Here is a 25,279-nt window from a genome sequence, read left to right as displayed (position 1 = left end):
TGGACAAAACTTCAGGTTTATTTAACAACCATGAAGATGCATCACTCTTTTAGTGGACATCTTCTAAGAACAGGCTGTTGCAGAAAAGATGCATGCCAAAATCAGGTAGTTTGTTCTATCTACTCCCTTCTTATGATAAACTGAAGTTACTTTTAATTAAAGCATGAGTCTTTTAGATTTCATGAATCATGAGAATGATCAATCCTCTGCCCCTTAGGCAGCTGCTGTACGAAGAGTCAGGAAACTGAAGTCAAAAATTAAGTTTTGAAGCAAGTCAGATACAGCTGAGTGGTAAAGATTCAGCTTGACCTGGAAAGCTTGATAGTCCTTCCAGGCCAGGGGGAACAAAATGACAAAGACATAAAAACATACCACATCCCATCTCAAGAATCCATCTGACCCCTAATCCTGGATTTAATTTACCCTTTTGTTTTGTGTAGAATTGCCATCCTTTATTGGTTCCCTTTCTACAGAATATCCAGGCCACATCACTGTCAAATACTTGCATGTCTTTTCAGAGCTGATTTGTGGTGACTTTTTAGAATCTACAACACAACTGCAGAACCAGCCTATACACTGTGGACAGGTAAAATGACAGACATGCATACCATTGCTTGGAGCAGTGCAAGAAGGGCTAGAAGAGAAAGGGACTGCGCAGTTAGCTGCTGGAGGAAACCAAAATGTTCAGTTTCATTTATACACAAGGTTCCACATGAGGAAAACTGGGAATCCTTAGGGGCTGAACCATGCTACCCAGAAGCATGTATAGTGTTGGCACCATCTCATCTTAACCGCTACAATTTGCTGCTACTGAGGAAGGGAACAGCAGGGGCACAATGGCTAGTGATAATTTTTATTACTTGGTTTTACAAAAGTATGCAAATAAATAAATGAGGATGAAAAAATGGTGGGGATTGACAATCCTTAAACAACTGAGAGCAGGAGCTTAAAGAAAGCCAGTTCAGAAAAAGGAAAGGAAAGGCAATTTTAGCTATATAAGGAGTGTTAAACTCCAACCACCAGGGAGACAATTGGTCATTAAAGGAAATAGTTTCAAATATACTTTCTAGAAAGTAGGGAGTTACTTCTAAGTAAAAAATGGCTTCAATCATTCCCGTTGTTGACAAACATGGATCTGAGCTTCTGTTTTGTTATTTTGCATTAGTTGTTTGGGGTTTTAATTTTTAAAAAACCAACCCATGGTTTTAAGTACAAATAATAAATAGGTAAACAGCAAATATGAATGTAATTTATTGACTGTAATGGTAAAAATGACAGTATATTATGTGCTGTATGGAACCAAGTTATAACTGTACTTCCAAATGGTTGCAGAATAGTAATACCTAAACTGCGCTAAAGGGTCCATGTCACTCACACAGACCTTGTTTCTTGGGCCTAGCCATTTCTGACAACTGGAGAAAGTTCGTCTAAATTTCCACCATCCACGAGAACTTCTCCCATTCTGACCTCAATGGAAGTTGATCATGTATATCTGAAGTAAATCAGTGCACCCAGGATGGTATCCTTTTCTTTCCTCGGTGCTCCCCTTTGCAACCTTAGAATGGAGCAGGGGAGTCTGCAACTCTTGCAGGAAACCTTGAGTAAAGGACTCTGGATCCTTCCTCCTCTGGCCTAGTTCCTGCGGTCAGTCTTCCTACATGGTTTCATATTCCTTGCTCAGTTATCTCAGATAGCTAGCTTTGCTTCTATGGTTGTGTATGCCAGCCATTGTCATAAGCCACATCACATCAAGTGACATATAAATTCAGGGTAGCTACCCAAAGGGATCCACTGTAGATCTTACCCATCACTTGCACTTAGAGGGGTTCCTTAGCAATATCAAATCCAAGCTTCTCCCTGGCTTCCTCTCATTTTACTTCCTTAAAAAAACAGAAGATGGAGAAGATAATGGGCTTAAATATGTCTGGCATGCTGACATGGTGTGCCATAACGTACACATGCACACCACTCCCCAACAAGCAACCTCAGGCCATGGAACAGAAACTAATACTAAATGCTATTATTGCACCAAGAATATTCTTCTGTATGGCAAAAACATATGCATGTGGTGGTGGTGGTGGTGGTGTGTGTATGTAAATTACTATTTGAAGTATAAAGCAGGCAAGAGCTAGTGTAATTGTAGCTGGTGTTCTCTCAATGAGAACTTCCTCAGCAAGTTTGAATCTAGTTGGTTTAGAATATTTATCAAAGAATATTTAACCGTCTGCTCTATTATTCATAATGGGTAATCACAGTTGGCAGGATGTGATGTGGGCTGCTTTGGGGATTCTCTTCTGAAGTGCACAGATGTATTTTTTACTAATGAATTCAAAATCCAAGCAAGCTTTCCACAGAGAAAAATATATACATGCAGACACACTTCAATAATTGGAGATTCTGATACAGCACCGGGGAGCAAGCAGAAAGTGGTTTGCATACATTGATGTGTCAATTTTGACTGCTGTTTCCATCCCTCTTAACTTGACCAATCCAAGCAACTCTCCTGTGATTGTCATCCAATAATGAGAAACAAATGAAACAGCAACTTTGACAGATACATATCCATTATGGATCTATAGTGAAATAGTTCCTGCCACTAAACAGCTCTCAAGCGTTAGTGGCTTCTGATCACTATGACCACATGTGTGTTTCAACTAACATCCTAGAAGAAGCTGAACCACAAATACCCAATACAATCTATTGTAATGTAGTTGAGTTTTTTGGGATAAATGTTCAGCCGTGGGCTTTTAGAAATGTTAATTGGGTTTTTACCGACATCTCAGGTAAGGCAGACAGATGAGGAAAGGGTACCTACTGCAATATATATATATATATGACCAAATACTTCTGGTATAGCAGCTTAAGTTATGCAGAACTCTTCTTCATGTAGAACAGAGTGTTGTCTAGCATTATCTTCAGATGTACAATTCCAGATTATAGGAAGAGCAGATGAAGTACAGAACTGCTATGTACCTCCAGGCATCTATTACTGGTACATAAAAGGCATAGAAGCACCCTACAGATTCATTTGGGGGAATGGGCTAAAAAGTAGAAAGAAAGGCTAATGTTTGTGTCAAATACGGCTGCTAGAAAATCTGTCTGATTTTTCAAAAGTATTCTATTCCTAATGTACTGGAAAGAGAAGCATATCAGGATTCCTTCATTTTCTGTTTAAATTCTGCTATATATAGTTCAAATGCATAAGTAGTGCAATGCAGCAATGCTTTTAGGCATCACCATCTCCTCCGCAGCCTTACATTCCTAAATTCTGCAAGCCTTAAATTCTGTTAGAACCATGAACAGACTTGCTGAAAGGGACCACTTGGAGACTGTTTGCAGTAAGAAGGTTCAAATAAAGGTTCAAACTAGAATTACACGCTTGTAATGACAGAATCCAGATAGAAGCTGAAAACAGGAATATGGATAGGGCATGTAGGGCCATAGGCCTTAAAAATAAAAAGCAATGTAAGGAAGGTAGAGCTGGACCATAAAATGAATTGCAACTGAAAATAAGCTCTTTTAAGTGTTTAGATTTGAAAGTATATTTTGAAATGAGAATGTGGGAACAAAATATCAGTCAAGGCAGTGGCATTTGACGATGTTCATATGATGGTGGCTGAAATTTCTGGCCATAGCAATTTGGGGGGGAGACACAGGACAAGTCGTCTCAATAATTAACTAGTGTTTGAGGGTGGCTGCCTGCTAGATTAGGAATACAAAAAGACTAAACCCAGGCTAGACACAAGTTATGGCTGGGGGGTAGGCAGGGCTGGAGTTCCAAAAGAAGTTGAAATACCCATCATTAATGTCATTAGCCTGTATTTATCTGAACAAATGTGCATCTAGGGCCTCTCCAGGACTTTATGCTATTTGTTGATATGCAGAGGGCAATTGTGAGTGACTAAGACAAGGTTCAGACACAACAATCTTGGGCTGATAAACTGTGGTATGTCTGATCCATGTTTCATATCCTGGTTTGTAAGCAGTGCTTAAACTACACTGCCGGCAGACAACTCAATTGGTTAGGGTGTGGTGCTGATAACACCAAAGTCATAGGCTCAAACCCCATATAGGACAGCTGCATATTCCTGCATGCAGGGGGTTGGACTAGATGATCCACAGGGTCCCTTCCAACTCTACAATTATATGATCATGGGAAGCTGTGGTTTTAACAAGCCAGGCTAGGAAGAGGGGTAAGAAGAGAAGGAAAAGGGAGCATATGGGCTCATGGACTTTTTCTTCAGGCCAAGATAATTACTTCTTAAATGAGGTGTAAAAGTTTTTTTGGGTTTTTTAGTATTAATTGACTTCTCCCAGAATGCTAGGACTGTCCACATGTTTGCAACCTCGTGAATAGAACCAAATGGTTCAAATGTCCTGGAAGGCCTATAAACACCATCCTGATAGTCAGGAGAATCATCGGTGCAAGCTGTAAAAGGAGATCCTATATGCTTATCTGCTAGCTTGAGCCTTAGCTTTTGGTTTAGTAAGCTGGGAGAGGGAATGGCAGTGGGGAACGAGCCTCTAAACCAGGAGTGGTTGATTGGGCTATTGTTGCAGCTTTTCTTTTAAGTAACCCATACATGACTAGCCCTTCACAGACAAAGTCATAATGCTTGGTGCTTCAGTGTCCGTCCTGCGGCAGTGGCCAGGAACCCTGCATTGCATTGCTATGCATAAGTCTCTTGACAGATCTCTATAAATACAGCTCTAGAACTAAACACTCTAGAATTTTGTGCATCTTTCTTTGGAATCCCTGCAACTAGGTTCTTTGGGGCATCAGTCAATCCTTCTCCCCAGTCTGTACTTGGACTCACGGAACAGAACATCTCAAGAGTAGAGAACTAATGATGTGTATTTTGTATCTGTGTAATTTTGTTTTAAGAACTTAAAATTAGAAAAGGTACAAAGTGTGCATATCTCATATCTATGTAAACATATTTTGAGTCACAACCACTAAAATAAATTATTTACATTTCAGGAGTGTTAGCCTTATTCTGCAAAAAACAAACAAAACAAAAAAAAAAGATTTCCAATTGTGATAAGACTTATAGTAATTTTGCTAACTTGACCATTACTGCATATTCATACAATTTAGCATCCAATTCTAAAATAGTGGGAACTGATGTTGTTTCTCATCATTAACATAAGATTGTCATGTAACTATGACAAGATAGAAGATAATTTCCCACATACACTTTGGTATGAATATGCAGAAGATCATTTCTCATGGACACATTGCAAATTGATGGTATATATGCCAATGAAAGTGGCTAATACACAATCCCAACCCAAACAAGCCACAGTATGTTGGTTCACACAGATATAACTCTATTTTCTTGCATTTGACTATAATGGCTTAATTTATATGTTCTACTTCAACCAGTTTTTGGATGAGGATACAAGTTAATAAATACATGTTAGTGACTTCTCTGTAAATTGTTATATGCACCAGATGTTTTAGGCTCACAACAGTTCATTCCCTAGAAAACTATCCCATGATTCAAACTTGCAATGTTATAAAATGTTTCCACTGTCCTCATTTCAGCTCAAGAAATTTCATTTCGATCACATTCTTTTTCCCTCTCTTTTTAAAGCATTTCCCCCTAAATATGGTTATTACTATTTTAGGATTTTGTGGGCTGCATCTAAGCACTGATTTTTTTCAGCAGCTCAATTCTTTTGCTAATTGGTCCTGCTGAAACAGCTCTCCCAGTTTTAGATACACTTCGAGCTGTCCCACTTTACTTTTGCTGGGAGTACATTACTGTAAGAGAATCATTAAAACATATTCTCTTCCTCTGCTTGTGCAGCTACCTGTATCCAGAGCTTTCTGTATTTTCAGATACCTGCACTGCATCTTGGAATGATTTTCCGCAGCAATAACGAGCCTATTGCGTACCCAAACAATAAATTTCATTCCCAACGAAGACATAGCTGCCTTTGTCCAAACAAGCAGAATCATCTATTCACATTTTAAACCACAACCTGTAGTAAATAATCCCACAAGTGTTTCATGTGATTATATAAGGGGGTTATCGTCACGCTAAACCATAATAATCATACCATACTCATGCAGCTACCCTAAACAGAGAATATTCCTGCTGAGCTGAAAGATCCAAGATATTCATCTGTGACAGCAACAGATGAAAGCTAAATATAGACAGCCAAAACACTTCTCTGTATATTTTCAGTTAAAATGACTTTACTGATAAACCACAGACAGCACAAATTAATTCTTTGGCAATTAGTCTCTTGATATATGCTACAGTACCTGCAACATGCACTAGATTTAAGCACAGCTAAGAAATTCTGAAAAGAAAATGGCTGAAAACCAGGACTTAAGTCAATTTCTAAAGGACAGCCTTCCCAGGATCTTTAGCTGTTTTTTATTTCCATTAAAACAGGTAAAGGTAAAGGGACCCCTGACCATTAGGTCCAGTCATGGCTGACTCTGGGGTTGTGGCGCTCATTTCGCTTTATTGGCCGAGGGAGCCGGCGTACAACTTCCGGGTCATGTGGCCAGCATGACTAAGCCGCTTCTGGCGAACCAGAGAAGCACACGGAAACGCATTTACCTTCCCGCCAGACTATTTATCTACTTGCACTTTGATACTCCTGTGATATTTTGGTTTCGCTCAATTTCTCATTTTTCCATTCTTAGTTCTCCACAATTCTACATCTGTCGGCAATTAAAAAAAACATTTTCACAAAAATTCATCAGCATTTTGCGAATTGCTCTCGATATACGTATCTTTGCAAGCAAATTTCCCTAATATAATGAGTTTTGTATGTTATTTTCACTAGTATATGCATTTTTATGAACACCTTCCCCTAATATACACATCTTGCTACATATGTGGTTGGAGAACTGCACTGGAAATTTAAAAATATGAGAATTTTAAAGGATAACTGCACTTTGGCTCACATATTCATTCAGGAGTGCAAGTCAGAAATTTTTGCATTGAAGTGTAAACTGAACCGAATTTCTCATTTCTTTATTGAACCTTACAATTGAGAAATGGGCTATCCAAAATTCAGTTTAAGATGTATCTATGAAATGTATCATAGATATAATAAAAGCTTCTCTATTGTTTTCAATCACAATAAGACGCTAGTCTGAGTGGACAGGCAGATTTTTCCACTTCAAACTGCAATGTGCTCAAAAATGTGCAGCTGAAAACTGACTATAATTGCTCTCACCTGTGGTCAGGACTTTTACATCCTCTCATCTTTATTTACCACCTTCCCACCTTTGTTTTAACTTACCTTGGCTCAAATGGTGGCTTAAGGTTTTGAATTTTCTTGATCATACTTTGTACGGGTATTCACAGTTAAAGACCAACAGTTGTGGGAAAACAACATGGATAATGTGAACAAAACTTATATTGCAAGCAAGCACAAAGCAGTATGTCCAATAGCCTGTCCTAATATTTGGCTGAGCCACAGATGCTAGATCTAACTCATTTATTTCCTGCCTGGCATTATTAAATTCAAGTTCTCTCTCGTCCAAGAAAATAATTCTTGTTTTGGTCTGTTGGCTTTACAAAAAGCACAGTCATGGCAAGAAATTTATCACAAATATTTATTCTGAACACTTTCATAGAATAGAAATATGTTATTGTGGTGAGCTATGCCAAGCTAAATAGCAGTAAACATGACCAAAAGGCATATAACCTTTCACTTCAATATGCAAGGAATACTTTCCCATTTTGTTGGCATATTTCCATAGTTCAGTGGACATGCCTTTCAGGAATTTTTTTTAAAAGAAGGCAAAAATGACAAGAGAGAGTAATTGTGTTCAACACATATCAAGGTCTATGCTGAAACCAATAAGATTCCTAACCATTTGGGGCAAGGCTTCAGGGTAATCTCCATTTTAAGAAAAGAATCCCCCAAAGCACACCGAAATATTTTTTCCTAGATGAAGTCTTCAAGTCTATATCCAGCTCTAAAACAATTCAACATTCACGATATCTACTTGGTTGTCAAGGAAACTTGCGATAATCATAGTAATTCTCTTTTCCAAACTAAGCTATCATTTATATTGTCCAGAAACAGTAGATTGTAATTAAAAACCATTTTCCTATGGAGTACATTAGATGTTACAAACAGCACATGATCTATTTTTTTCTTTTTTAAGAAATGTCACCTTGTTCTAAAGAAAAACATGGCAGGCATTGAAGGACAAAATGGTGTGTGTGTGCAGATATGTGCAAAATGAAAAATAAACTTCCCTGTCATCCAAAACCAGCCTTTTCCAACCTGGTTCCCTCCAGATATTTTGAACTACAACTTCAATCAGCCCTTGTTAGCATGTCCATGAGAAGGGCTTGTTGGATCAGATGAGCGGCTCATCTAATCCAGCATTCTCTTCCCACAGCAGCAAAACCAGATGCCTATGGGAAGCCCAAATGCAGGACCTGAGCACAACAGCACTGTCCCCACCCCACATGCCCCAAACATCTGGAGGGAACCAGGTTGAGGAAGGCTTCTCTAAACCTTACCAAACAAGCATAGATCAAGACTAAAACATTAACTAATCTGTATGGACATTATCACTGAACTGGTATTAGAAAAATATTTGTCAGTATTTAAAAACCTATGCTATATTTATGTGGCAGCATATAAATGAGTTCCACACACTCCTGGCTTATATAACATAATGCTAATTGCCTTCTTAGGAGTTCAAATGTTGGTAAGCAGCTGACATACAGTCATACCTCGGGTTGAATGTGCTTCAGGTTGAGCGTTTCGGGTTGCGCTCCGCAGCAACCCGGAAGTAACGGATAGCATTACTTCCGGGTTTCACCGCTCGCACATGCGCAGACGCTAAAAATGACATCACGCGCATGTGCGGAAGCTGCAAAACGTGATGCGCAGATGCACTGTCGCATCTTATGTTCTATTCAGGATGCGAACGGGGCTCCGGAACGGATCCCGTTCGCATCCTGAGGTACCACTGTACTCTCTACACTTTGTTCTTTATACTCCAGCATTTTGCTCATTTTAACCCACCCCTAACATTTTTCATCACTGAATTCTGTTCCAACTTCTTTGATTTCTACAAAGAACTGGGGTAAGGAAGGAAGATTTAACTACTGTTTAAATCCAGACCTCTTGTGTTTCCTTACTACAATTCTTGCACATGTGATAATTAACCAAAGCTTGCTGCTGCTCATCCCTCATGTTCCATAGGCTAACCAGAAAAAGCAAGGATAAAAACAACAACTTCTGCCCCATGAAGTCCTCGATTTTATATGGGCAACTGCTGCACCTCTAACAGAGATTCTTAAAGTGAGAGGATCATAACAAGCTCAATCCTAACAAAAAATACCCACCGAGGAACCTTGCTGGCAGGAGGCAGCAGCAACAGGTAACCTTTCTTGCAATCTAATTCTAGAAAGCCAAATCAACCTTTGTCTGGCTCTTTGAGAGGCTTCTAACCCTTTACACCCTGGATGACTAAATTATTTGGTTACTACCACAATACGTTTGGTCCCTTCTGCACTTCTATTAATTAAAAAAACCAAATATGTGAATTCTTTACTGGAATCATATTAGTTTCAATTCTAAACAGTACACAAAATGACCTTGAAACTTGGGGATTCCTTCAGATAATGCTGGATACAGGTAACTGCTGTGCAAGAAATAAGTGTGGCCCAGTTCACTCTGCCAGTGTCAGGCAACCATGTGTTAGATGTTAGTTTTGCATAGCAGCGGGTATATGAAACCTGATACGTGTTGGGTCTGATACGTGTCATAAATGGCCCTTGAAAATATGAAAAATGAGCACACAAACTGGGAGCAAACATTTTGAGTTCTGCTACATAGCATCTTTCCAAATGCTATCATTCATGTCTGGATGTCCTGAAGACAGGATAGGTATGGCCACTGAACAGCATGGGTGAAGCTCCTACACATGGACTCATTCCTGTTGGACCTTTCTCTGAAGCAACCTCATATACCCAAACATAGGCGGCGACTCCATGGGGCCTGAGGGGGCCCGAGCCCCCTCAAAAATTCGTTGGGGGGGGCTCTGCCCCCCCAATAATTTAAGAAAATTATTAGTTATATTATGCTTTGTAAAATCACAAAATTATGTTGGTATTTTTTTATTTTCCTTGTTTGACGATAGTTACCTTTTAAAATACACTCAGTAATGAGTTAAAACAAAGCCACTCCCGATCTAGAGAGGGGGTGGGGTTGCGGGCTCTCGACCCATCAACAATCTTGCGGGGCTGGCGTCAGCCCCGCGAGAAGCGGGGATTCCCCCTAGCTCATTAATATTCACCGCCCACGGCGGCAGCCAATCGGCTGCCGCAAAGAGCGGGCCCTCACAGGTTCACTTAAGGTCGGGGCAGCCCGGGGCTCGCCCCTTTCGTTCCCCCAGCAGCAGCGGTTGGGAGGTCTTGGGCCCCCCCAATATTTTTTATGTCGGTATGGGCCCCCGCCCCCCCCAATATTTTTTATAAGTCGGCGCCCCTGTACCCAAACCAGATTCCTTGTTTTATTGAAAGTCAGGATTAATTATCTCCTAGTCCTTTGTTATTATTTATTTTGACATACACAGTTTATTGCCTAACAACAATGTATGACAATAGATGAACCCACAAAAAATGCAAATGCCATTTTTAAAAATGAAATATTTTATGTTTAGCAACACTAAAAAAAATTATTGCAAATACCAAACTTCATCCAATTTTGGATTGACCCAGAATGCCAGATTAGGCCCTTATAAACTCCCTTTAGCAGAGATTTGCATACTTCCCAATAGAAGATCATCTCAATCTTTAATAATGTAAGAAATGTTTTAAAATAAATAAATACCCTACTGCTATTCATCAAAAGGTTCCAGGGTGATGTACAAAACTATGAATCAAACTAATTCACACAACATAGAAAGACAATTTAAAACCAGCAAATAAACTTAACAAATACAGTAAGAGAAGAAGAAAAACAGAAAGAAACAAGCAGACAGCAGAGTAAGACAGAATTCCAAAATTTACCTAAGCTTCCCAAACAGGAAGCACCTGTTTTAAGCACCTTGTGTTTAAAAGCCTGTAATGTCATTGCCAGATGTGCTCCTTGGAAAGGCAATCCCAAAGTCATGACTCCAACACGCGGGGGGGGGGGGTGTGAAACAACCCTCTCCATTAAGGAAAAACAATGTACATCTGCTGGTGATCTTAATACCTTGGCAGGCTGGTATAGGAAGAGGTACTCCTTCAGGTATTGGGCCCCAAGCCCTTTTAAGACTTTACAGGTTTTGAGGGAAGATACAGTAGATCAACTGGAGACTATCCGATGGTTGATAAGAGAGTTGTAGTTAAGTTTCAGCACGATAGCTTTTGAAGCAACCTTCGTTGCTAAATCAGTGTAGAGGGAAACTGCAGCCGAGGTTCTGACAGAAGCCTGGCGGACTCCACAAGGAAGAGGTTGTGGATGTGACTGAGCAGTGCAAGTATGGTCCACGGTCCCTAGTTAATGAGTGATAACTGGGGGAGTGAAAGTGAGGTAGGAGCCTCATAGTGTAATAGACTTATCTTTTGTTAAGATGAGAAACTCCGAAGCTCACTTCAGCATCTTCTTAAAGAGGCAGGGACCCTGTATTATGTTTGATATACCACTAAAGTGAGTTACCTAGCAGCACATGCATTCTTATTTAAAGTAACTGCAACTAAGTTAACCATCTAGAATGAGATGTTGATCCTTTCACACTGTTTTCTTTCATAGCCAATGCATAGAATGTACATAGACTACCAATTCAACATAGGGAAATATATTTTGTTTGCTCCAATTTATCTACATGAGAGAACTAAGTATATATGTTTTGCACAATTTGTAAAAATATATGTTTTATAATGATAATACATAAATTCATGCAGGTGTACTGGTGCCTAGAAGGTGTTTTAAGACCAACACATAACAGGATAAAAATTGACCTGCAGTATCAGAAGTCACATGCCAGAAAGCTTGCCAGACTGATTAAAAACATGACTAATTGCCAAGAGATTTTCTGAAGATGTCAATGATTAATGAGTCACTTTGATGTAACTTTTGAAAAACCCAGTCAATATAAAATGTGAATGCCAGTTCCAAGAAATGCTAATGTTGCAGACAATATGCACAAGAAAGCTTTTCCACACACTCTTTCCTTCAACATACTTGAGTATTTGGGGAGGGGGTGTTAAGGGGGGGGTAGCACCTCTTGTGGGGGACACGCCATGCTCCTTCTGGAGTAGTTGGTCCAACACTGGCCCTTACCCTACACTCAGCTCTCACCTATCGCTCCTAGAAGCTGTCAGCAATTGACAGCAGCCACAGGTGGGAAATGGCTTCTACCAGCCTGTTAAACCAGGTGAGTGTAGCCGATGGGTCTCAAACCCTCATCTGGCAGATTGAGTGGACAAGACCAACAATGGGTCCAATAGTCAAGAAGATAGTTACAGGGAAAGATGGGCAGATGGGGCTCTTCAACCTGGGATGGTAGCCCATCTAGGAGAAGAAAAGCTCTGATCCTAAACATTTGCTGCCTTGAGGCAATACCCATTTCTTTTTTTAAAAAAATAATATTTATTAGATTTTCAAAAAATACAAAAAGCAAAAAATAATAAAAAGAAAAGAGAAAAGAGAAAGAAAAAGAAAAAGATTCAACCTTTACAGTCCATATTTTCAGTAACTTTTTTCCAGAACTTCCCCTCGCCTCCCCTTCTTGTATTCCATGTCCAAGTATTTGTTCAACAAGTTCTTATCCCTAAGTTTTTAACCTTAATTTGTTGTTATATTTAATTCAGTTTATATATCAACTTTTAACTTATATACATCAATCATATATGCTTACACACTTTTTCTAAGGTCGACCCAGTTTCCCTTCCACGAATTCCCCATTTTTATACTAATGACAACACAAGAGTGGGGAAAAAAAAGAATAGTAGAAAGAATCAGACACCCTTCGGATTTCCAAACTCCCACCCTCCCTTCCCCGGTTTCGATCCCCGGGCCATTGTCCATTAGTCCATCTACTATCAGCCTGGCAACCTCACGTCTGAGGCCCTTAACTCTCTCTCAGTCTCTCTCTGCCGGTTTCTTTGGAAGTCCTTTATATTTAACACCAAGTCTCGGAGGGGCACTATCCCTATAATGTCCATGTTCCTTCCAGCCAGACCTCCATGGTTAAAGGTGGAGCTCAAATCTTGTTTCTTAATTCTTTTAAGTCCAAATAACCCAAAGGCTCCAACTTCCACCTTGATCAAATTTATAGTCCATAGATCTTCAGATCCCCACAAAAGGAGATCTTTCCATTCCTCATTTTTAAATTCAAACCAAATTTCCCTCATCCAGTCCTTATTTTCTTTTATATCCATCTTGACAGGCCTCTGGCTCTCCTTTGCCTTCTGCAGCATTGCAGCCCCTCTTTCCTGCTTTCTCCACTTCCTCAATTTTCTCAAAATTCTTTTCTTGTTCAGCTGCCTGGGTTTTGTACATCAAGTTCTTTTCCAACTCAGTAGATTCATTTGCTGTTGGCTTTGAAGTTGTGGCACTTGTAGACAAAACATGACCTTGCTCTTGCAACTTACACAACTTTCCCAAGAGAAAAGCAACCTCGTCCAGGTCAGCTAGTATTTTCCGACCTATTTCCATTCTTGTAATGTCCCTGAACCCCCTCTAGAGGGATTCTGGTTGTTCAATATTCCTTTCACTTCCAACCCAAAAGTCAAGTTAATTTGTTTCAATTGTTCTTTATTTTCAACAACTTATAACTATATTGTATCTAATGTAACCGGCAAGAACATCAGAAACAAAGTTCTGATTTTTTTCGACTTTGACAGCTAATTTGACAGCTGTCAAAATCTTCTATGTCTCCTCAGCAGGCTCCTCTCGCAGATCACTCCCGGTCCCGGGATGGGTGGCACTTTAACTCAAAAAATTACCTCTTATCCTCCAGCATAATTACTTATGCTATCAATCCATGAAATTAATAACTTTTATCCAGTAAAGAAAAGGCTCTTCTCTCGACCTTAGTTGTCAGATCTTGCTTTAAATTGTATACAATGGGGGGGAGAGGGACTTCCTTTTTGCACCTCCCCTGCTCGTGCCGAATCCAAGAAAAATTTTAGTCCAATTTCCAAATTACTCACGGGTTGTTGTTTTTAGGTTTTAGTCCAAATTTTCAGAAGAAGAAGTCAGCGCTCTCCGTCGAATGGCATGCGGCTTTGCTCGGCAGGGGAAGCAGAAGACTCACAGCACCACGCCGCTCCCCGTCCCCCGCTCCGCAGCCTTTAAAAAGGCTCCTTCGCGGGTCGGGGGGGCGCAAATGGTGCCCGCCGAGTCACCAGGTCCATGGGCTTCCGCACCCGTGGTTTTTGAGGGTCCCCGCGTCGCCGGCGCGGCAGGACCCGACCCCCGTCGAGCAGATTCCCTCCGGAGCTCGGAGGGAATCCGCCATTCGGCTGTGGCGCCAACCCGGAAGTGAGGCAATACCCATTTCATGCTATAGGTTTTGGGAGTAAGCCTTGAGGAAAAATCTGTACCCAATGCCTTGAGGGACATCTTCAGAAGAAGAAAAGGCTACGGTGTAAACCTTACACAAATCCTATAACAGTTGCCTCCTTCTAGCAACTCCTGCAGCTTAGCCGGTGCCGAATGTATTGCTCTGCTTTCCTTTGGACCATATCAGTCATGCCAAGGGAGGGGGCTTCTAATATGGGCAGCCCAGGACTTCCATACACACTGCCCAGGCTTGCACCCTGAAGAGGTCACTTTGGTGCTGCTAATGCAGCAAAAAACAATGTAAGAAGCGGCAGCAGCTACAAGTTACCAGTCTCTGCAGCCACGGCAGGTGCTGTGATTCCCCAGCGGTTTGGCTTCACCCTCAGAAGTACACTCCACTGTCCCTTGAGACAGACGGATGCCAACAACAACTTGAGTCTTGATATGCATAGGCAGTCCAATCTTATTTTTCACTTTGGCTATGGAGTAAGTGGACTGCATCACAGCATGAAGAGGTGTCTATTGTGAGGCAAGGACGCCACAATTTTCTAGCTGTACCCACCTGCCTCTATTCCAATTTTATTTCATTTCACATTGTTTAGCAGAATTGAAGCATAGATAAACAGAAGAGCCTTCCCTTTTAAAATGCAGTGGCATCAAGAAATAAGAGTTTATGAATCTGCATGGGGAGTTGAAAAGAAATTGTGTAAGTTATCTCACACATATCTCGAAATGTCCAAGCTCTTCCTCAGGTGCACAGTTTCCCTTCACTACATCCATCCTCTGCAGGTGCTTGTCATTACAACCAGTGCACAAACAACTTAAAAAACACTTGGGGTGTGCACTTATGTAATCACAGACAAATGAAGAGGTAAGCATTGCATCTCCAACACCCATCATGTAAACAGGTGCTGACGCTTGGGAATGAGAAGAGTGGAGAGGGTTTGGCTCACTGCTCCAAGGTAACTGTGCAGTATTTTACCGGAAAAGGTATTTGTGACACTACAGCAGACATTCTGTAATGACACTTAGGTTTAGGATTCTGCTGCACAATGCCTATTAAATCAGACATGACCTATACTGCCGTATATCAGAAACTTAAAATCCCCCCAAAAAACAAGCCAGTGCTAATTCAATAATACTTTTAAAACACAAATTAGGAGATATTTTATCCATGATGGCCGTAACCAGTTTGAAGATATTTTATTAAATGCATACTGTATCAGAAAAGAGGTGCAGCAATGCCCTCTTGTGTTGTAAAGAACTAATCACGAACCAGTAATTTCTGGTTGGATTTAGCTAAAACTAAACGAGAACCTGTTTGTAAGAAACATGCACATGAACTTTGTTTATTACATTTTTTAAAGGAGAAAGTGTTAAAACTGTGCCAAATCTATAATCATAAGTGCGTAGAAGGACAACCATATGGGGATTGCTCTTTCTGGAAATAGTATATTTTAAGGATGGAAATAGTTAAGTAGAACATATAACAAATTTGGTAAGAGCGGAACACCTGCGTTTTATCTTTCACCCAATCCCACATACCGCATATTCATGGCAATCTATACACTTATTCAGGCTGCCAAAGCCAGCCTTGGATAATCATTTAGAAGTCCTTTACTATCATTGTAAGGAGATGAATGAGAAATCAAATATAAGCAAAGATCAGCTAGATATTCAGATCAACATTGGTCTTGCCAATCTACACTTTCCCTTCAAATCAAATAAATGCAACCAAAGGAAAAACCTGAAGTTAACACCCTTGGCTCAGCTCCTCAGTTTGTATGGAATATTTACGACCAACTGTTCAAAAGTGAGAGGGGGTTTTTGTGGGCAGGGTGTGAGTCTGTTAGCACATATGAGGCTGTGGAAAGGTTTTTCAGCTGGGAAGAGAGTAGACTGAACTATAAAACTGTTGAAATGATCATAGTCTGTTGGTGAACCATACAGCTGATGGGGGAAACACAGCTCCAGGCCTCTCTCTCTTTTTCAGAGGAAGAGGAATAACATCATCGTTCAGGGTGACAGGATAACTGGTGGATGCTTCTTACTCCCATGAATGAAGTGAGGCCATAAATGGTTTAACTAGTCAAAGGCCTGGGAGAAGACAGGTGTTTTTTGCCTGGCATCTAAAGGTGCCAGCCAAACCTCCCTGATAAGAATATCCCACAAGCATAGAGCCAAGGCAGAAAAAGCCTGTTTTTATGTTTCCACCCTCAAAACTTCTCATAAAGGAGGCTCACAAATAAGGGCCTCAGATGATTGTTGCAGGGTCTGGGTTGGTTCATAAGGAGAGAGGCTGTCCTTGAGGTATTGCAGTCCTGAGCCATTTAAGACTTTAAGTAACATACTTTAGACTGAACTTGTTCACTAATAGTGTTGGGATTTTGCAACATATCCAGGTTGGAAAAGTTTTAAGTTTTTAAAATAAATGTATGCAAAGGTAGTAAGATCAAAGAATGTTTCATCTTTCCAAAGTAATAGAAAGCTATACAGATTAAAGGCAAAAGGAGACAAGCTGTTCAAACATAATGCATTGGGTATCCTAAGAAAAGACACATGCCTTTTCTTTGCTATTCATTTTGGATTTGTGAAAAGAAACGGCTTCACGCCCCCCATGAATTTTTGTTGAACAAGGCATCACTAACATCCAACAGAATTCATTAAGTAGATCTTGCTGAAAGATACACATTCTGCTCATGCTCTCAAATATATTCTAATAGTCTCTGGAAAGTTTTCAGATAAAGTTTCCTTGAGAATATGGACTGCTATTCTTAAAACCTTTTGAAGATATTATAAAGGCAAAATACAGTAATACAGTAATTAAATTAGCATTAAGATTTCAAGTATATATATTGCATCTTTATACTGGAAAAATGTTTTACAAATTAAATTGAACAAGTAGGACCTGCAACAAAATACTGCAGTATATCTGCCCCCAGGAGTGCTCCTGTTCTAACAGGTAAACTGTTAGAAGCTCTAGAAAGCCAATTCACCCTCACTACTCCTCAATTCTCTTTTACCCTCATCTTTTCAGCATTCCATGGCTCTAGGTGTACACTTAACATGGTCAAAGGATCAAGGAATAAAGTTTCCTAAAATAGCAACTTTGTTTAAAATTCCAGAAGAGTGCATGGTAAACTGCTTCACCTCTTAATGGTTTTTATAAAATGCACATGCCATGGAAATCCGGTCGGTTTTGAAACACGAGCATTTCTTGTTATGAAACAGTCTTTCTAACAAAAGAAAGGCCTTAAGATAATACGTAACAAACTTCCCAGATGTAATCTCTCTTCGAGAAACTTACCTATCCTGGTAAGTGGTAATGGCAATGCTGGGAAGGTTCAGTAGGGGCAAAGTCGTGGGTCTAGAAATGTTATCTGGTGTTCTTGCTCTTTCACTCTGCCTTTGGGACAGTGGTGGCAACTGCAAATTACCGGAGCAGCATCTTCTTCCTCTCCAGAGATCTATGCCAAGGGTGTTACTAGATGCGCTATAAGACTTGCTCAGGCCGCATTCTAAGTAATCTTTCACATTCTGTAAAAAAAATTAAAATAGAGATTTTTATTTATACAGGGATTCCAATTCATGAATTAGAATATCAATAATGCTTACAAATACAAAATGGAAATGTACACTGTTCATTCACATGAAAAACATATAAAATAGTTTCTTAACATATAGTGTGTGTGTGTGTGTGTGTGTGTGTGTGTGTGTGTGTGTGTGTGTTTTGATAACATGTATAGATACAGATAAATAAGCATATTCAATTCTGCACTAATATATTTTGGCAAGCTGTGTGATTGGCTTCCAGCCTGTGACTACAACAGTGAAATTACAAAATAGCTGTAAATGAGTAAAAAGTCAGTTCAAAATGGTGTTGGGTGCAATTCACCCATGAGCCTAAACAGGTAACTTAAGCACATGCTAAACTTTTTCCTACTGAAATCAAAGGGGCATAATGGCCTGATTCATGTGTCATGCCAAGCCAAAGTTTAACTTCACACAGATATGCAGGCTTCCAGAGAGCAGAATGCCACACACCTCTGATCCTATTTTCTGCTTTGTTGCCATGAACCAAGCCAAGGTATTGCTTAGTACAGAGGTGAGGAACCTTTGGCCCATGGGTCAGTTTGGGCATGTCAGGAGGTCCAAGCTGGCCCATAAGTCCGTTTTCCCAAAACCATACCTACCTGTCCACTAACTGATATGAATTATGAGGTTAAATTAAATTATGTTATTAAATTAAATTTATTTATTTACGGCTATTAGCCCATAAAATATATACAAACATAAAAGCACAGAAGCATAAAAATCAATACATCTAGCAACAGAAGGGGAACACCACGATGCAAGGGTGGGTCATTGAGCAGTGACAAGTAACAGCTTGGGGCCCGGAAAGATCCAAGGGACGGTTCACAGAAAAAGGAGAACTGAAGACGAGATCCGTCGTGCACTCTCATCATAACTGCCCGATTAGTTTTTGTTGTTGTTGTTGTTGTTGTTTGGTGGTTTTTGTGTGTGAGATAACCGCATTCAGGAATCTCGCCACCTGCAGAGTTACAGAAGGATCCGTATCCTGCAAAAGCAGTGCGGCATGTGACTCAACAGGCCTGCCAACCAAGCGCAGTAAAGCAGGACCCAGGAAATTAGTCCTGGCTATGCTATGTAAGGGACAGTTGAACATTATATGTGGAAGAGATTCAACTGTTTTCCCGTCACACTCGCATAGCGGAGACACCAAACCCTTGGAAAATCTGTGGCTCAGCAGGTTCGATGGAAAAACATTGAACCTTGCACGAATAAATGCAAGTCGGTGTGGTACAGATGAAAGAGATGACATGTATGATGGAAGGCCAAGTGGTGGGGTTATTCCGTGATACCTGGGGGAGCAGACACCCCCACCCCTGGAGAGGTTGTGTTGATTTTCAATGTCTGCTAATCTTTGCTCGATAAGGCTTTTGGCTGAGCGTAGGTTCATCTTTAAGGAGTCCGCTGGGGAAATTCCGATGCTCAGAAGTTTGGCATGGATTTTTCCTACCCACGGATTAACAAAGTCATCCCGCCAGAGGCACTGAAAGAGGTAGTGGTCGGGAAGCCTATGCCAGCTGGACAGCCAATAGCCAAAGACTCGCTTCCAGATGACAGTCTCCAGTGATGCAATCCTTAACTCCAGATGTATGGCTGCATTGCTCACACACATGGGGAGTTTCAGGAGGCGACGGAGAAACTGATTCTGCAATATCCCCAGCGATGTTAAATTGGACCCTGGGGCCCAGAGCGGGGCAGCATAACAGAGGGTGGAAACCACTTTTGCGTGGTACACCTTCAATGCAGAAGGGATGTGGGAGGCTCCGTCGACCGCAAAAAATTGGAGTAGAGTGTAAAGTATTGTTTTCCCTTTGTTCAGTAAATACTGTATCTGTGGCTTCCAGCTTAGGTTGTAGTGAAAAAAGACTCCCAGGTATTTAAATTTGAAAACCTGTTCTAATTGGACTCCATCTAACTTCCAGCTGTAAGTTTTCCGAGACCTGGTAAAGACCAGTACTTTAGATTTTCCATGATTGATTGTCAGATTGTTGAGTTTGCAATAAGCCGCAGAAACCTTTAGAGCTCTGCATAAACCGACTCTAGAGTAGGAAAGGATCGCTGCATCGTCAGCATATAAAAGCAGAGGGCAGCGAAAATCAGCTAGGCGGGGGGCATGAATGTTGGCTTGAGACTCACTCAGAAAGAGCTTCATGTCGCTAATAAACAAGTTGAAGAGGAGTGAGGCCAAAATGCAGCCTTGGCGCACTCCTCTATTTATTGGGACCTCATTGGATAGGTTTCCCGCTGGAGTGAGTCTCACTCTAGCCGACGACCCGTGGTGTAATTGGGTTATAAGCCATAACAGCCTTCTATCTATGCCCCATCTCTCTAATTTCTTCCATAGACAGTTTCTTGGAATACTGTCGAAGGCAGCCTTTAAGTCTATGAAAGCGACACATAAGCGCCCCCGACTCGGGGCAGAGTATTTTCTGGCAAGATGATACATAATTACCATATGGTCAGTGAATGTTCCTAAAGCCCGCTTGCTCATGGCCAATCAAATTTGAGTCGTATGCCCAATGGGACAGCTTAGACAGCAAAAATTTTGCATAGATTTCCCCGATGATAGACAAAAGGCTGATGTTCCGATAGTTCTCTGGGTCAGCAGGGGGACCCTTTTTATGGACTGGTACGATCACGGCCTCCTTCCATGACCTAGGGATAAGCCCCGTAGAATTAATTGCATCAAAGACTTTGGCCAGAATTTCGGCCCACCACCTCGGTTGCGCAACAATAGCCTCAGCAGGGACTAGATCCGGCCCAGGGGCTTTGCCCGTTTTCAGATCTAGTATCAAGTCCATTATCAGTTCTGGGTCAGTAGAGGGCCACAAAGGTAGATGGTCGGCTCGGAATTCCGTGGGTGAGTTGGATTCCTCTGCCAAAGAGAAATATTTACTCAAGAATTGTTCCCATGTGGGCGCAGGGATAATCGCCAGTGGGTACTTCCTTCCTCTTTTGTTTATCAGAGCCCAAAATTCCTGTGGTCTGCGGGATCTAGAGGCCGCAATCAAGGCTCGCCAGCGCTTTTGGTACCACTCGCGTTTGGCCAGCTTTAAAGTCTGTTTGTATGCTCTTTTGGCTTGTAAATAGGAGGGTGGTAGAGCCTGGGCATTAGAGTTTTTGTATTCATTATAGATAGAATGAAGAAGGGATCTTGCTAGTTTGCAAGAGGTGTTAAACCAAGGGGCCCCAGTACTGCAATGCGCCACTTTCGCCTTTTGAGGAGGTGATGTAAAAAAAGTGGTAAGGTTTGTTATAAGAAGGTTAAAAAGTTTCAAAACCGAATTGGAATGAATTATGAGGTTATCAGGTGGGCAAGGTAGAATTGTGTGTTAACTGCATGCTCCTGTTCCCAGAAGGGAACGGGGTGCACAACCAAAGCAGCAGGATTTAACCCCTGCTCATCCAAGGACAAAACAGAGCCTGCTTAAAAAAAACAACAAACCCCTTCGTTTCAGCAGCACCTGACATCATTGTGCCACCGGGTCATTGACAGGTCAGTGGCTATCTACCTGTTAAATATGGCCTGTGAGACTGATCCTGATAATGATCTAGGCCCATGGAGCCAGAAAAGTTCCCCACTCTTGACTTGGTGTGTCATCCAAACCCAGGCTTGTTCGTAAGCTCTTTCCAAATTAACCATGGGGTGTAACCAAGAAAAAACCTTGTTACAGGTCATGCTTAGTGAAGAAAAGGCTTGACCAACTGCACAATTTGTGAAGCCAAACAACAGACCAGAATACCATATCGGCCCAAATATGACCCGTACCCACAAATATGGCGCACCTTTAAAATTGAAGGGGGAGGAGAAAAAAAAGAAAATCCCCAGGCTGCTTCCTGCCGGTGGTCTCCCTCCCCTTCCCTCTTCTTTCCAGAGGCTCAGGGGAGGCTTGGGAGCAGCGGGCAGGCTGCGTGCCATTGCCCCGCTGTCCTGCGCTGCTTCCTGGGGTGGGGGGACCTTTGCTGGTGGCATAAGGTCACAATTATAAGCCGCACTTGAACTTTTCCCTGGCAGAATTGGGGGGGGGGGGACTGTGGCTTACATTCAGGCCAATTTGGTAATACAAGAGCTTCTGAAAGCAATCTTAGTTCCACCACAATAGTTTAAACAATTGGGGAAAGGTCAATAGTTGACTAAAAATATTGAGTAGTAACTTCTTTCTTGTCATTAACATGGCACATTCTTGTAGCTAATAAACTTATATAGCTTTGCTACTTCCCTTTTTTAAAGGGTTGCAATCCACACAAAAGTAAAGTGGGGGAGAGGGGAATTTAGCAGCCTAGTTAAATAATTTTTCTCTCCAACCTCTCATACTTTAAAACTAGTCCAGAACAAATGTGGAAAAAAGAGCACATCAGAGCATGAGAAATTCATGTGGACCTTTTGAACATTAAGAATGTTGGGGGTGGGGGATTCAAACAGGATTTTTGCAGGGTGAGGTATCTCACCTTCCAGTGACCCGCATTTCCTCCCAGGGAAGAACTTATTTTCATAAGGAAATAGATATGCTCAATGAGCAAAGAGTCCTGGGTGGGGCCCTCCAGCTTTGCCAGTCTGGTGGTGGCAGCAGCAGCACTGCGATCAGCACCAGAAAGCTTTGAGACATGGTTTGAAGTTCCCACACTTCTCTGGAGCAACACTAAGAACATAAGAAGAACTCTCTTCTGAAACAGATCAACACCCACAAAGAGAACATGAGGGCAATAGTACTCTTCCACTCATGTCCCCCATAAGTTGGTATTCATAGGCATCCTGCCTGTGATACTAAATATAATACAGTGGTACCTCAGGTTACAGATGCTTCAGGTTACAGATGCAGCTAACCCAGAAATAGTACCTCAGGTTAAGAACTTTGCTTCAGGATGAGAACACCCAATGGATCTAGCTTTATCTCAGCTATGAGCAAGCCAACTTTCAGTTCTCTATGCAGCCCAATATACTGTTTTTCTGCGAAATCATAAATTGTGTCACAAAGGGCACTGGCACTTCTTGCTGATATATATTTAAAGCAGCAGGAAGTGTGTGACTGGCTGATGTTCCCAAAGAAATGCCTTAATGTAAGCGCCTGTATCTGTTGTGAATAAGAAGTCTTTTAAATAGGAGGCAAAGTAATACCTATACAAACAACTGTGTCAACTAGAATGCGAATTAACTAGGTGAAGGTAGCCCCCTGTACATATATAAAGAACACACTTACACCATCTGTGGTGACTGTCATCACACTCCTGCTTTTCTTCATGATAGCGATCGAAAATTGTCCCAGTTATGTCAAGCACTCTTCTCAGTGGTGTTTTCCACCAGACCAATAAACCTAGCAAAAGAGAAGATAATCATATTCTCGGTCCGTGCTGAAGGATCAATCACACATTTTTCCCACAATTGACTCGGCCTTCATATGTGGATTTGTCATGAAAATACTTGGACACAGTAGAACTCCATAAATATAATTATTTTGCAAAATAATAATTGAGTTCAGTTTTGGGAAGATACATTCATACATACATACATACATACATACATACTTTCATGTGTATGCCACCTTTCCACAGTTCAAGCCATGCTCAAGACAGCTTACAAAATGAAAAGGGATACATAACTACAACATAGCAAAAGTACTCATAAACAATAAATAAAACATAAAAAATACAAAACCAAACTAAACAATTTCCACATCAATCACAGCAAAATCTAAAATAAAAATACAAAAAACCAACAGCAACAACTTCCCCCACCACCAGCCAAACCCCCCAAACATCCCAGCTCCAGAATGCATTGTCACATTTTAGATTAAAAAGAAGCAGATGGATTATAAGTTCTTAATTGATCATTACACCATTAATCTATATTTATTCAGCTAAAGTAAGGAAACCATGTGTGTATTTATCACTCTAGAGGAGTGACTGTAAAAATACTAAGGGCCCAAATAATCTTTACAGGTCAATCACCATGATTTTCCCTGTATAGAAGGATGGTGCTTAGAAACAATCCATTTCTCATTTTAATCATTTCCTGAAGCCGTGCCAAGCCATGTCATTTTAGGACAATCACAGAAAGATTAATTCACACAATAGGAAGAACTTATAGCACCACAATAAAGCACATGCCTTGCACACACATGGCTCTAGGTTTCAATCCCTGGCATTTCTAGTTAAAAGCTAGCTGTGGTGGGAAAGATCTGCTGAGTCCTTGGAAACCTGTTGACAGAGCAAGCAGTACTGGGTAAGAAAGACCAATAGCGTGACACAGCATAACTCAGCTTCATTATCAATGAACCACCTGAAAGTTCCAGCTCTTTGCAGGATAGGAACTGAATAGTGCCTTCAATTTGTACAAGCACTATAAAACAGGTAAAAAGGTAAAAGATAAAGGACCCCTGGATGGTTAAGTCCAGTCAAAGGTGACTATGGGGTTGCGGTGCTCATCTCACTTTTAGGCAAGGGAGCCGGCGTTTGTCCACAGACAGTTTCCTGGGTCATGTGGCCAGCATGACTAAACCGCTACTGGCGCATGGAGGACCGTGACGAGTACCAGAGCGCACAGAAACACTGTTTACCTTCCCACCGCAGCGGTACCTATTTATCTGCTTGCACTGGCATGCTTTCGAACTGCTACGTTGGCAGGAGCTGGGACAGAGCTGGGACACAGGTGGCGCTGTGGTCTAAACCACCGAGCCTCTTGGGCTTGCTGATCGGAAGATTGTTGGTTTTAATCCCCACGATGGGGTGAACTTGGAAACTGGTAACTGATAATGTTGACTCTCTTGAGAGTTCCTGGGTTTCACAACTGTACAAAGAAACAGAAAATCAAAAAGTTTTCTAAAAGATAGAAAATCTGTAGACCTCAAGGTCCTTCTAGTGTTATGAGTTTGATGGGGAGGAAGTAGGCTGTAGGCAGAAACCCTTCATCCCCTGCATCCAGCGAGTGCTGGGCTAGCTTCCTGTTGAAGTGATTGTCTGGGTGATGGGCCATTAATGAAAGCAAAGGGGCTCTGTGGGAGACAGCAAATGGGTGGGTCCCCTGCCCCAGCTCATGTTTATTTAAAAGGACGAAGCCAGAATCAGAGTTGAGTGGCAGTGATGTGATCTAGAAGTAAAGCAGCAAGCTGGAGAGAGAATCAGAGCAATATGTGAGAGCAATGTTCGATTTCTGTTTGAATCCAAAACTGTGGCTGTGGAAGAAGCAATACCCTATTGG

The 25,279-nt window shown here is 41.2% G+C and overlaps 1 protein-coding gene across 1 annotated transcript in view; it reads right to left on the bottom strand.

The window, feature by feature from the left end:
* PDE4B (phosphodiesterase 4B) overlaps positions 1-25,279 on the bottom strand; it is a 246,738-nt gene that overhangs the window by 189,476 nt on the left and 31,983 nt on the right. The window contains exons 2-3 of the mRNA XM_081867179.1: positions 23,283-23,396; positions 17,801-18,030 (exon numbers count right to left, since the gene is read on the bottom strand). Coding sequence (XP_081723305.1) covers positions 17,801-18,030; positions 23,283-23,324 — 272 coding nt within the window. The 5' untranslated portion in view covers positions 23,325-23,396. The remainder of the gene's footprint in view (positions 1-17,800; positions 18,031-23,282; positions 23,397-25,279) is intronic.

Source organism: Podarcis erhardii (assembly GCF_964252035.2).
Source record: "Podarcis erhardii genome assembly, chromosome: 6".
NCBI classification, from domain to species: Eukaryota; Metazoa; Chordata; class Lepidosauria; order Squamata; family Lacertidae; genus Podarcis; species Podarcis erhardii.
The sequence above is the reverse complement of the archived record's forward strand: the minus strand, read 5'-3'. Positions and strand labels throughout refer to the sequence as shown.